The 14,206-nt window shown below is 43.0% G+C and overlaps 1 protein-coding gene across 1 annotated transcript in view; it reads left to right on the forward strand.

The window, feature by feature from the left end:
- Nucleotides 1–14,206, forward strand: part of arnt2 (aryl-hydrocarbon receptor nuclear translocator 2) — a 96,937-nt gene that overhangs the window by 32,828 nt on the left and 49,903 nt on the right. The window contains exons 7-8 of the mRNA XM_039000062.1: nt 7,787–7,889; nt 11,741–11,806. Coding sequence (XP_038855990.1) covers nt 7,787–7,889; nt 11,741–11,806 — 169 coding nt within the window. The remainder of the gene's footprint in view (nt 1–7,786; nt 7,890–11,740; nt 11,807–14,206) is intronic.

The raw sequence follows: 14,206 nt of genomic DNA on the forward strand, positions 1-14,206 counted from the left end.
ACAAGAAAGGCGCGCTCTCGGGCTCGCGTATGAAAAGGCTCTGGGCCACTGCAATGTCCACTCATTCAGAGAGGTCTTACGCTCTCATTTTTCAGAATACAAGCCTGAAACAATTTCTAAAGACTGTTGACATGTAGTGGAAGCCATGGGAAGTGCAATTTGAGTCCTAAGTCCATGAATACTGTAATGGTATTCAATAGAAAACAGATGGATTTTTCTCAGGTTTTCGCCTGCCATATCAGTTCTGTTATACTCACAGCCATTATTTTAACAGTTTTTGGAAACTTTAGAGTGTTTTCTATTCAAATCTACCAATTATATGCATATCCTAGTTTCTGGGCCGGAGTAGCAGGCAGTTTACTTTGGGCACGCTTTTCATCCGGAAGTGAAAATAGTGCCCCCTACCCTAGTGAAGTTAAACAGCTGAAAATACAATATTTTTTGTTATAGAACATATATTCCAGAGGTTTAGATTGTACAATGATTCTCTACACTATCATCTATAATTGTTTGTTTTGTCACAAACTGAAATAATGCAAACTATTTGAATTTTAGCAACCAGGAAACGGGGCAGCGATTTCTGCATAGTGTACCTTTACTGCATAAATCCTATCAGCTGCTAAATATGTTCCAAAAGGTCTAAGCCATAGGGCTAATCGATGTCGTAACTATGGTCCCTGGAACTATGAACTATGTTGTTATTTTGGTCATTTGAGTACGGGTAGCTGTGGTTGTTAAGGGAGAGAGGAGGCTTGGTGCCAGCCAGGCACATTCATCTGTGCCTGGTTATCATTCCATCATTGTTTTGTATCACCTGGCAATTCAGAGATGGAACAATGGCACAGAGAGTTCACACCTGGGTTGTGTTGAATCGCAAACCGTAGTAAAATGTTTTGCAGAAACATCTGTATTCAGTGTTTCCCCTAGGATTTGTTTCAACAGCAGTGGCAAAGTGTGGGTGTTTTTGCTGTTTTAAAGCAAATTTCTTGCAATTCTACATGTTTTGCCATGGCTTATGCCTTGTTCTTATGCTATCTGAGTGACTCAAACATTATTACAAAATCAGTAGAGGCACTGTGCCATGACATTGAGAATTTTAGATTCACTGACTGTCTAGTTTTTATTTTGATGATTGTTAGTTCTCAAAGATAATATTATTTAAATATATATAGGTCCATTATCTTTCCGACTTACTTTTTATCTGGTAATAGTTGTTTTAAGTTTACACTGAAAACGTTTTACCATCCCGATTTTATTTTTAAAAAAATGTATTTTTATTTTGTTTGCCATTTTCTCTCGACTGACCCTGGTTTTCAAAGTCTGACTCTTTCACTGGTGAAAGTCGACCAGTAGAAGCAGCAGTGACATGGCAGCTGTTGAGGACTTCAGTGGCCTGTCACTGCTTTATCTTATCTCCTTTGGGTGTCACACTCCATAGACACACATGGTTTGACAGAACATACGGCACATTCCTTCTGTATGTGTGTACATACGTGTTTGTGTGTGGTGCACCTAGACCTTAAACAACCCCTAGCACTACATATAGAATCACATGCTTTTTGGACTGGACGGTAGTGGGCGTACACACACACACACACACACACACACACACACACACACACACACACACACACACACACACACACACACACACATCACCACACACACACACATCACTCACACACCCATCACACACACACATCACACACACACATCACACACACACATCACACATACACACATATACACACATCACACACACACCACACACACACACACATCACACACACACATCACACACACACAACACACACACACACACACACACACATCACACACACACACATCACACACAGTCTACAAATGTCTGCATGTCTTTGCTGCTCCACTGTCCTTGGATCTCCCTGGGATGCCATCATTCCAGCTGATCGCCCTTCCTGTGTGGGGTGTATTGATCCCTTCATTTCCTCCCGGTTTCCCTGAAATCATCACTAAGTGGAGACCATCCCTGACCAACGGGGATAACAGGCAGACACACACACACACACTATATAAACGGGAGCTCAACACAAATCAACACACTAACACAGCTGATGGTGTCCAGACATGTGCGGCAGTGTTTTTCTTCTCCCTCTACCCTGCAGTGTTTCACATGGAATTAGTTCCAGGATAAACTTTACCTGTGGCGCTCAACTGACAGATGGAGAGAAGCAGAGGATAGCTTCACACACACACACACACATACACAGCAGCTAGCCCGCCAGCTTTCCTGCTAACAAGAGAACATCTTAGTCATCTCCTCCAGACAAAGCCTGGGAATTCACTGATTAAACTATCACCTTGTTAAGTCATTTACCGAAACCCAAGCCCTGTGCGTGTGATGACTTCTCTCCTGTCGCCTGTTCTCTGTTGTCCTGGAAGCCCAGCCAAGCCTCCGTCAGTTAGAACATGAGGTCACACAAACACAGCAGAGGAAACTCACTCACACAAACAAACTTGTTTACACTTGTTGGTGTCTTAGTGTGTGGGGGTGTGCATACGCAGGTGTGGGGGTGTGTTGATCTCTCAGGGGAAATAACATATGATGTAGCCAATGTGTTCCTGGTCTGGTTTTTTGTTTGGGAAACATACCTCTACTCTCCTGTCTCCATCCTCTTCATGGTAAACCATGGTAATAATACTGGTAAATAACCTAATCTCCTGTCTCTATCCTCTTCATGGTAATAATACTGGTAAATAACCTCATCTCCTGTCTCTATCCTCTTCATGGTAATAATACTGGTACATAACCTCATCTCCTGTCTCTATCCTCTTCATGGTAATAATACTGGTAAATAACCTAATCTCCTGTCTCCATCCTCTTCATGGTAATAATACTGGTAAATAACCACATCTCCTGTCTCCATCCTCTTCATGGTAATAATACTGGTAAATAACCTAATCTCCTGTCTCTATCCTCTTCATGGTAATAATACTGGTAAATAACCACATCTCCTGTCTCCATCCTCTTCATGGTAAACCATGGTAATAATACTGGTAAATAACCTCATCTCCTGTCTCCATCCTCTTCATGGTAATAATACTGGTAAATAACCTCATCTCCTGTCTCCATCCTCTTCATGGTAAACCATGGTAATAATACTGGTAAATAACCACATCTCCTGTCTCCATCCTCTTCATGGTAATAATACTGGTAAATAACCTCATCTCCTGTCTCCATCCTCTTCATAGTAATAATACTGGTAAATAACCTCATCTCCTGTCTCCATCCTCTTCATGGTAATAATACTGGTAGATAACCTCATCTCCTGTCTCCATCCTCTTCATGGTAAACCATGGTAATAATACTGGTAAATAACCTCATCTCCTGTCTCTATCCTCTTCATGGTAATAATACTGGTAAATAACCTAATCTCCTGTCTCCATCCTCTTCATGGTAATAATACTGGTAAATAACCACATCTCCTGTCTCCATCCTCTTCATGGTAATAATACTGGTAAATAACCTAATCTCCTGTCTCTCCTCTTCATGGTAATAATACTGGTAAATAACCACATCTCCTGTCTCCATCCTCTTCATGGTAAACCATGGTAATAATACTGGTAAATAACCTCATCTCCTGTCTCCATCCTCTTCATGGTAATAATACTGGTAAATAACCTCATCTCCTGTCTCCATCCTCTTCATGGTAAACCATGGTAATAATACTGGTAAATAACCACATCTCCTGTCTCCATCCTCTTCATGGTAATAATACTGGTAAATAACCTCATCTCCTGTCTCCATCCTCTTCATAGTAATAATACTGGTAAATAACCTCATCTCCTGTCTCCATCCTCTTCATGGTAATAATACTGGTAGATAACCTCATCTCCTGTCTCCATCCTCTTCATGGTAAACCATGGTAATAATACTGGTAAATAACCTCATCTCCTGTCTCCATCCTCTTCATGGTAATAATACTGGTAAATAACCACATCTCCTGTCTCCATCCTCTTCATGGTAATAATACTGGTAAATAACCTCATCTCCTGTCTCCATCCTCTTCATAGTAATAATACTGGTAAATAACCTCATCTCCTGTCTCTATCCTCTTCATGGTAATAATACTGGTAGATAACCTCATCTCCTGTCTCCATCCTCTTCATGGTAAACCATGGTAATAATACTGGTAAATAACCTCATCTCCTGTCTCCATCCTCTTCATGGTAATTATACTGGTAAATAACCTCATCTCCTGTCTCCATCCTCTTCATGGTAATAATACTGGTAAATAACCTAATCTCCTGTCTCCATCCTCTTCATGGTAATAATACTGGTAAATAACCTCATCTCCTGTCTCCATCCTCTTCATGGTAAACCATGGTAATAATACTGGTAAATAACCTCATCTCCTGTCTCCATCCTCTTCATGGTAATAATACTGGTAAATAACCTCATCTCCTGTCTCCATCCTCTTCATGGTAAACCATGGTAATAATACTGGTAAATAACCACATCTCCTGTCTCCATCCTCTTCATGGTAATAATACTGGTAAATAACCTCATCTCCTGTCTCCATCCTCTTCATAGTAATAATACTGGTAAATAACCTCATCTCCTGTCTCCATCCTCTTCATGGTAATAATACTGGTAGATAACCTCATCTCCTGTCTCCATCCTCTTCATGGTAAACCATGGTAATAATACTGGTAAATAACCTCATCTCCTGTCTCCATCCTCTTCATGGTAATAATACTGGTAAATAACCACATCTCCTGTCTCCATCCTCTTCATGGTAATAATACTGGTAAATAACCTCATCTCCTGTCTCCATCCTCTTCATGGTAAACCATGGTAATAATACTGGTAAATAACCTCATCTCCTGTCTCTATCCTCTTCATGGTAATAATACTGGTAAATAACCTAATCTCCTGTCTCCATCCTCTTCATGGTAATAATACTGGTAAATAACCACATCTCCTGTCTCCATCCTCTTCATGGTAATAATACTGGTAAATAACCTCATCTCCTGTCTCCATCCTCTTCATGGTAATAATACTGGTAGATAACCTCATCTCCTGTCTCCATCCTCTTCATGGTAAACCATGGTAATAATACTGGTAAATAACCTCATCTCCTGTCTCTATCCTCTTCATGGTAATAATACTGGTAAATAACCTAATCTCCTGTCTCCATCCTCTTCATGGTAATAATACTGGTAAATAACCACATCTCCTGTCTCCATCCTCTTCATGGTAATAATACTGGTAAATAACCTAATCTCCTGTCTCTCCTCTTCATGGTAATAATACTGGTAAATAACCACATCTCCTGTCTCCATCCTCTTCATGGTAAACCATGGTAATAATACTGGTAAATAACCTCATCTCCTGTCTCCATCCTCTTCATGGTAATAATACTGGTAAATAACCTCATCTCCTGTCTCCATCCTCTTCATGGTAAACCATGGTAATAATACTGGTAAATAACCACATCTCCTGTCTCCATCCTCTTCATGGTAATAATACTGGTAAATAACCTCATCTCCTGTCTCCATCCTCTTCATAGTAATAATACTGGTAAATAACCTCATCTCCTGTCTCCATCCTCTTCATGGTAATAATACTGGTAAATAACCTCATCTCCTGTCTCCATCCTCTTCATGGTAAACCATGGTAATAATACTTGTAAATAATCTCATCTCCTGTCTCTATCCTCTTCATGGTAAACCATGGTAATAATACTGGTAAATAACCTCATCTCCTGTCTCCATCCTCTTCATGGTAATAATACTGGTAAATAACCACATCTCCTGTCTCCATCCTCTTCATGGTAATAATACTGGTAAATAACCTCATCTCCTGTCTCCATCCTCTTCATAGTAATAATACTGGTAAATAACCTCATCTCCTGTCTCTATCCTCTTCATGGTAATAATACTGGTAGATAACCTCATCTCCTGTCTCCATCCTCTTCATGGTAAACCATGGTAATAATACTGGTAAATAACCTCATCTCCTGTCTCCATCCTCTTCATGGTAATTATACTGGTAAATAACCTCATCTCCTGTCTCCATCCTCTTCATGGTAATAATACTGGTAAATAACCTAATCTCCTGTCTCCATCCTCTTCATGGTAATAATACTGGTAAATAACCTCATCTCCTGTCTCCATCCTCTTCATGGTAAACCATGGTAATAATTAAGCAATAAGGCCCGAGGTGTGGCATATGGCCGATATACCACGGCTAAGAGCTGTTCTTATGCACAATGCAGTGCAGAGTGCCCGGATACAGCCCTTAGCCGTGGTATATTGGTCACATATAAACTGGTTACCAACATAATTCGAGCAGTAAATATACATGTTTTATCATACCCGTTGTATACAGTCTGATATACCACGGCTGTTAGCCAATCAGAATTCAGGACTCAAACCACCTAGTTTGTAATGGTAAATAACCTGTGCATGCGGGTTTCAGAGCAGTGTTTTTTTTTATACATTTTACTCGAACCAATGGAGCTTGAAAACCTGTCAACAATCCATGAGAAAGACCCTAGGAGATATTTGTGGTAAAGCTTTTCAACACGTTCGAAACCAGAGCTTTCTAATTGGACTCCTGACCTAATTGGCCAATGATAATAGTCATGTCATCACAGGGCACCCAGAGCCCCAGGGAGATAATGTCTTTATCTAAACATAGTGGTCAGTCCATAGAGGTAGAAAGAGGCCTCATCTCCTACTTTAAAATGGTGGAAACCTTCAATGGCAATGTCCGTGCTAAGATGGGTTGTATTCATCCAGAGCTCTCTTTCGACCTTCATGGGTCAGTCTCAGGAAGAGAGGGAGCTGAGATCCTTGTATCCTCTCCAATACAAGACTGTAGCAAAACTACAATCCAGCCTTTAGCTGGGGTCAAACACTGGCCGCCTCCCTCCCTTGAGGAGCCACTGCAATAATAGAACAGTATAGATGACCACATCAATGCTTTGGGAGTTTGCAGAGTTAACATTGTCTAATGCTGCATTCATTACACTAATGTTACTGGCAGGTTGTCCATATGTCCAGCTTCAACATTAAACCCCCCACCTGTCATCAACATTCCTTGTCAAATGCCCCCCCCCCCCCGGCCTTGAATTGGCCTGTTGTGTAGTCTATAGCTGGAATGTGAATTGTGGAGAGTGTCCGACGTGTTCTGTGTGTGTGTGCTCGCTCATACTCGGGTGTGTGTGTGTGTGTGTGTGTGGCTTGAATCCGCTCCTTGTCCTGCTGAATAACCTCTGGCTGGCGCTAGCTAACGCGATAGCTGTTAGCATGATCTAAGCCCCCAGTCATCTAACAAACAAATTAGTTGCAACGCAGCTCAGACTGACTGTGTGTGTGGAGGAGGAATTCCTCTGGAATAAAAACACTGGGGTCAGCTGGAACGGATCGCTGCAGGACACACACACACACACACACACACACACACACAAAGCTTATTTGTCTGGAATTACTGTAGACATGTTTTTCCTACAGACTAGTGAGTAATGATTCAGCTAATAGTCTAAATGGGGTGAAGAGGAAGACAGACAGAGGGAGAGAAAGGGAAGAGACATTCTCGCCATTTATTACATTAGGCTTAATATCAGGAATTACATTGTTTTTCCTCTCCAAACACTTAATGAGAAACGAGGGAGTGATACACTGACGAACAAAAATGTTCCTGACAGAAACGGTGGCGCAGCTCTATCCCCGGACCTCAGCATGCCTCAAGGCTGTGTGTGTGTGTGCGTCTCTCATCTCATGTTCTCTGTCTCCTCAGGGCGTATCCTGGACCTGAAGACCGGAACAGTGAAGAAAGAGGGGCAACAGTCGTCTATGAGGATGTGCATGGGCTCCAGACGATCCTTCATCTGCAGAATGAGGTGTGTGTCTCTGTCTGTGTGTCATTCCTCCATGAGCACATAGATGGTCTTTGTCTGTCTTAGGTGTGTGTCTCTGTCTGTGTATGTGTGTGTGTCTCTGTGTGTGTGAGCGCTAGTGTGCACGTACAATATATCAACTGGATCCATCTTTCCATCTGCGGGGGATTTAAAGTGTTACCACTCCAAATAGGACTCGTGCATCCTTTAAAACTTAGTCATCTCTGATATGTAGATACCTTCGTCTCCCTACATCAGCAATCATCCAGTCTTTGGTTCACATCCCAAATGGCATCCTATTCCCTATATAGTGCACTACTTCTGACCAGGACCCATAGAGTGCACTACATAGGGAATCGGGTGTCATTTGGGACGTAGACTGTGATATGTGTGTGTAGCCATAATCGATTTCACCCCCCCACGGCCATCGAGCCATATGCTTTCCCCCCGCGGCCATCGAGCCATATGCTTTCCCCCCGCGGCCATCGAGCCATATGCTTTCCCCCCTGCGGCCATCGAGCCATATGCTTTCCCCACGCGGCCATCGAGCCATATGCTTTCCCCCCGCGGCCATCGAGCCATATGCTTTCCCCCCGCGGCCATCGAGCCATATGCTTTCCCCCCGCGGCCATCATTTTACATTTGACATTTTAGTCATTTAGCAGACGCTCTTATCCAGAGCGACTTACAGTAGAGTGCATACATTTTATTACATTTTTACATACTGAGACAAGGATATCCCTACCGGCCAAACCCTCCCTAACCCGGACGACGCTATGCCAATTGTGCGTCGCCCCACGGACCTCCCGGTTGCGGCCGGCTGCGACAGAGCCTGGGCGCGAACCCAGCCCAGCCTGGGCGCGAACCCAGAGACTCTGGTGGCGCAGCTAGCACTGCGATGCAGTGCCCTAGACCACTGCGCCACCCGGGAGGCTACATCGAGCCATATGCTTTCCCCCCGCGGCCATCGAGCCATATGCTTTCCCCCCGCGGCCATCGAGCCATATGCTTTCCCCCCGCGGCCATCGAGCCATATGCTTTCCCCCCGCGGCCATCGAGCCATATGCTTTCTATCCCCAAGATGAAGTGAAGACGCACCATTGGTTAAAGTGATGGATGCTTCCATAGCTCACACGTCATTACGTATGACCTATCCTGCTGCAGATATTTCAATAATCAGGAATCCATAAGGTCGGGAATCCAGTTTAGAATCCCCCTGGGTGGGTGTGTTTGTGGCATGCACCACCACCCCCTCTCACTCGCTTCAACCCTGAGCGCTACTTTTGTTTATTTCATTCTCAGGATGTTTAGAAATCTAGAAACCAGTTCCCCTAATGCACACAGAATGACCGCTAAAATGTTTTTGAACTTGACCGTTTGACTCGAGCGGGTTTTTAAAAAACCTTCCCGATATTTCCGATGCGGCCTGGTGTGCGTAAAGCTTCGTTAGCACAGGAATGGAGATGTTTGTGTTTGTTGTCTGCTTCACTCACATTACACAGATGCTAATCACGCTTTGTTAGGACGACTGGAATGTGTGTGTGTCTTCTGTTCTTTTTGCTATTTAGGCCGCTTGGCAAATTGAAAACAGAATCAGGGATGACTGTCTGCACTCTGCGGTGACCACAGCTGAGAATCCACAACACACACAGAGCCCCGAACAGCATGCCATGCAACCAAGTGGAAAGGAATTGTTCATTCTTCAACATCGTTTCAGGGAAGCTAATATTAGCCAACTCCAGAAGAGCAGAAGATGATGTCCTCTTGAACCTTTTGTTGATCAGTGGAAAAACCCAGGTTGTCCCTCCTCTCTGCTCTCAATGATACCTGACTCACCGGCTGAAAGAAACTCACATGTCAAATGGCTTCCATCTTGGTTTCCATAATGTGAGCCTGTGTAGACTTGGTTACAGCAGTTAAAGCTGACATCACTGACCATAAATCCCTTTTTCTGCTTCTTTTAAACTTCCTGCATCCAGGTTCTCAGGTCTCTGTGAGATACAGTCTGTTCTGTAAGAGAGACCTGGTCCAACAGTACACGTTGTTTTCCCTCTCCATTTCTATGCAGTCAGTACACGTGTCATTTAGCAGACACGAAAACACACACACACACACACACACACACACACACACAAAAGCAGGTTCAGATTTCAAATGTATTGTTCTCATTGAGGAGAATCCTATCCACAGCAACATGGCAACACACCAAACAAGATTTTTCCAATAACACTCACCATGTCTGTGTTCCAAATAGCACCCTATTCCCTATATAGTTCATAGGGCTCTAGTCTAAAGTAGTGCGCTATATAGGGAATAGGGTGCAATTTGTCCTGCAGGTGTAGTCTCACACAGCGAACATAACAGTACATTATATAATGTCAGGCACTGGTTATTTGTTCAGTCTGTGTGTGTGTGTGTGTGTGTGTGTGTGTGTGTGTGTGTGTGTGTGTGTGTGTGTGTGTGTGTGTGTGTGTGTGTGTGTGTGTGTGTGTGTGTGTGTGTGTGTGTGTGTGTGTGTGTGTGTGTGTGTGTGTGTGTGTGTGTGTGTTCTGGTCTATGGTCCATACACCTCATCAGTGCTGTGGGTTGACATGTCCCCAGTTCAGCAGCTGATGTGTTTCAGCTCTCTGGTCTAAACATCTCTCTGTTTTCAGTGGCACTGATTAACATTAGTCTCTGTCTCATCCCGCTCTGTTCCTCTCTCTCTGTGTGTGTGTGTCTGTCTGTTTCTGCATTCATACCTGTGGGGGTGGACTACGCGCGTACCAAATGGGAGCCCTAGGCCCAGAGTTACCATTGTATGTATGACGTATAGCAGGGTTCCCCAACTTGCAGCCCGCGGGTGAATTTATTTGCCCCCCCACCCCCAAGTATTAGTAGCAACAACAAAAAATGACTGTAAAAACAGGAGCAAATCAGCTCCAAGTGATGTACATTTGGGAAATCTGTTCCAAAGTTTTCCCACCCATACCAGAGAGAGATGTGATCGTATACAAATGTGAGAGGTTTGAAAGGATTGTTTTGGTCAAATATGCAGTCTACAAATTGTGTAATTATGTTCTGACCCCCTGACCATCCGCTCAAGAAAATATCGTCCCGTGTCTGAATCTAGTTGATGATATGTGATGTATAGTACGCTGTGTGTTTCTCAAAGATGGTCCCGTGTTTGAATCTAGTTGATGATATGTGATGTATAGTACGCTGTGTGTTTCTCAAAGATGGTCCCGTGTCTGAATCTAGTTGATGATCTCTGATGTATAGTACGCTGTGTGTTTCTCAAAGATCGTCCCGTGTCTGAATCTAGTTGATGATCTGTGATGTATAGTACGCTGTGTGTTTCTCAAAGATGGTCCCGTGTCTGAATCTAGTTGATGATCTGTGATGTATAGTACGCTGTGTGTTTCTCAAAGATGGTCCCGTGTCTGAATCTAGTTGATGATCTGTGATGTATAGTACGCTGTGTGTTTCTCAAAGATGGTCCCGTGTCTGAATCTAGTTGATCTGTGATGTATAGTACGCTGTGTGTTTCTCAAAGATGGTCCCGTGTCTGAATCTAGTTGATGATCTGTGATGTATAGTACGCTGTGTGTTTCTCAAAGATGGTCCCGTGTCTGAATCTAGTTGATGATCTGTGATGTATAGTACGCTGTGTGTTTCTCAAAGATGGTCCCGTGTCTGAATCTAGTTGATGATCTGTGATGTATAGTACGCTGTGTGTTTCTCTTCAGATGGTCCCGTGTCTGAATCTAGTTGATGATCTGTGATGTATAGTACGCTGTGTGTTTCTCAAAGATGGTCCCGTGTCTGAATCTAGTTGATCTGTGATGTATAGTACGCTGTGTGTTTCTCTTCAGATGTGGCAGCACCCCACTGGACCACATCTCTCTTAACCGACTGTCCAACATGAGGAAGAGATACAGGTGAGACAAACAGACGTCGCCTCTCACTTCACTATTCCTACCTTTTCTACTAGATGTTCTTCTCCCCCGTCTCAATATGGCCTTACAAATAAATCACCAATCATTTAGCTCTTCAGAGATGACATCATTGGAATGATTTTATTTAGAAGGCCATATTGCGACAGCTCCCATTTGACTTGTGTAACTACATTGTCCAGCAGACAAATGAAAACTATGGCCTGCGCTCACATGACTGATTTGTTGATTGTGCCTAAGGTCCGTACAGAGCTAGAGGAAAAAGCTTTCCAGTTCTCTGCAGCTTTCTCTTGAACAAGCTTCAGGTCCTGAAATTACAGGAGCTGGTCCCTTTTTAAATGAGTTTAAAGCTAGGTTGAACACTATGATGGACAATTAAGTTGCACCACACTTTCCAAAACCATCTTGCTGTAGTGTTTTATGTTGTAAATGTGTCTGCAACTTTGTGTGCTGCCATTTTGGCCATGTCTTGAAAAATTCTAAATGAGACTAACCTCGTCAAATTAACATCAAACATTTTTATAAAGCCCTTTTTATTTGAGCAGTTGTCACAGTGCTTTACAGATACCCAGCCTAAAACCCCACAGAGCAAGCAGTGTAGATGTAGAAGTACAGTGGCTAGGAAAAACTCCCTAGAAAGGCAGGAATCTAGGAAGAAAGGCAGGAATCTAGGAAGAAAGGCAGGAATCTAGGAAGAAAGGCAGGAACCTAGGAAGAAAGGCAGGAACCTAGGAAGAAAGGCAGGAACCTAGGAAGAAAGGCAGGAACCTAGGAAGAAAGGCAGGAACCTAGGAAGAAAGGCAGGAACCTAGGAAGAAAGGCAGGAATCTAGGAAGAAAGGCAGGAATCTAGGAAGAAAGGCAGGAATCTAGGAAGAAAGGCAGGAACCTAGGAAGAAAGGCAGGAACCTAGGAAGAAAGGCAGGAACCTAGGAAGAAAGGCAGGAACCTAGGAAGAAAGGCAGGAACATAGGAAGAAAGGCAGGAACCTAGGAAGAAAGGCAGGAACCTAGGAAGAAAGGCAGGAACCTAGGAAGAAAGGCAGGAACCTAGGAAGAAAGGCAGGAACCTAGGAAGAAAGGCAGGAACCTAGGCAGAAACCTAGTGAGGAACCAGGCTAGCAGATCTTCTCCTGCTCTCTACCTCTCCCCATCTCCCTTCATCTGGCTAAGATAACTTGTTTGTGTGTACATTCTTGTTTACATGTGCAACTTTATGTGTGTAGGGTTTTTTCTGCCATTGAAATCCTTGGGTGGCCGCATAAGAATTGTTTTGGTCCAAACATTGTATATAAAAAAAGTGTACAAAACATTAGGAACACCTTCCTAATATTGAGTTGCACCCCCTTTTGCCCCCAGAACAGCCTCAATTCGTCGGGGCATGGTGTCAAGTGTTCCACAGGGAAGCTGGCCCAGGTTGACTCCAATGCTTCCCACAGTTGTCAAGTTGGCTGGAAGTTCTTTGGGTGGTGGACCATTCTTGATACACAGGAAACTGTTGAGTGTGAAAAACCCAGCAGCATTGCAGTTCTTGACACACTCAAACCGGTGCGCCTGGCACCTACTACAATACCCCATTCCAAGGCACTTAAATGTTTTGTCTTGCCCATTCACCCTCTGAATGGCACACATACACTATCCATGTCTCAAGGTTTAAAACTCCTTCTTTAATCTGTCTCCTCCCCTTCATCTATACTGATTGAAGTGGATTTAACAAGTGACATCAATAAGGGATCATAGCTTTCACCTGGATTCACCTGGTCAGTCTGTCATGGAAAGAGCTGGTGTTCCTAATGTTTTGTACACTCAGTGTATATTTTATTGTAATATAATCTTTGACAACTAACAATCACCAAAATAAAAGCTAGACAGTCAGGGAGAATTGAAAATTCCACAATGAATTTAGCAGTGTTGATTTTGTTATTGTGTTTGAGCGAAAGAACACAGCATTAGCCATTGCAAAATGCATAGAAATTAGCTTTAAAACTGCAACATTTCTCTATCGGCTTCATGGCAGAATATGTAGAATCAGGAAATTAGCTTTAAAACAGCAACATTTCTCTATCGGCTTCATGGCAGAATATGTAGAATCAGAGGAAATTAGCTTTATAACAGCAACATTTCTCTATCGGCTTCATGGCAGAATATGTAGAATCAGGAAATTAGCTTTAAAACAGCAACATTTCTCTATCGGCTTCATGGCAGAATATGTAGAATCAGAGGAAATTAGCTTTAGAACTGCAACATTTCTCTATCGGCTTCATGGCAGAATATGTAGAATCAGGAAATTAGCTTTAAAACTGCAACATTTCTCTATCGGCTTCATGGCAGAATATGTAGAATCAGAGGAAATTAGCTTTATAACAGCAACATTTCTCTCTCAGCTT

Source organism: Salvelinus namaycush, chromosome 1, assembly GCF_016432855.1.
Source record: "Salvelinus namaycush isolate Seneca chromosome 1, SaNama_1.0, whole genome shotgun sequence".
In the NCBI taxonomy this organism is placed as follows: domain Eukaryota; kingdom Metazoa; phylum Chordata; class Actinopteri; order Salmoniformes; family Salmonidae; genus Salvelinus; species Salvelinus namaycush.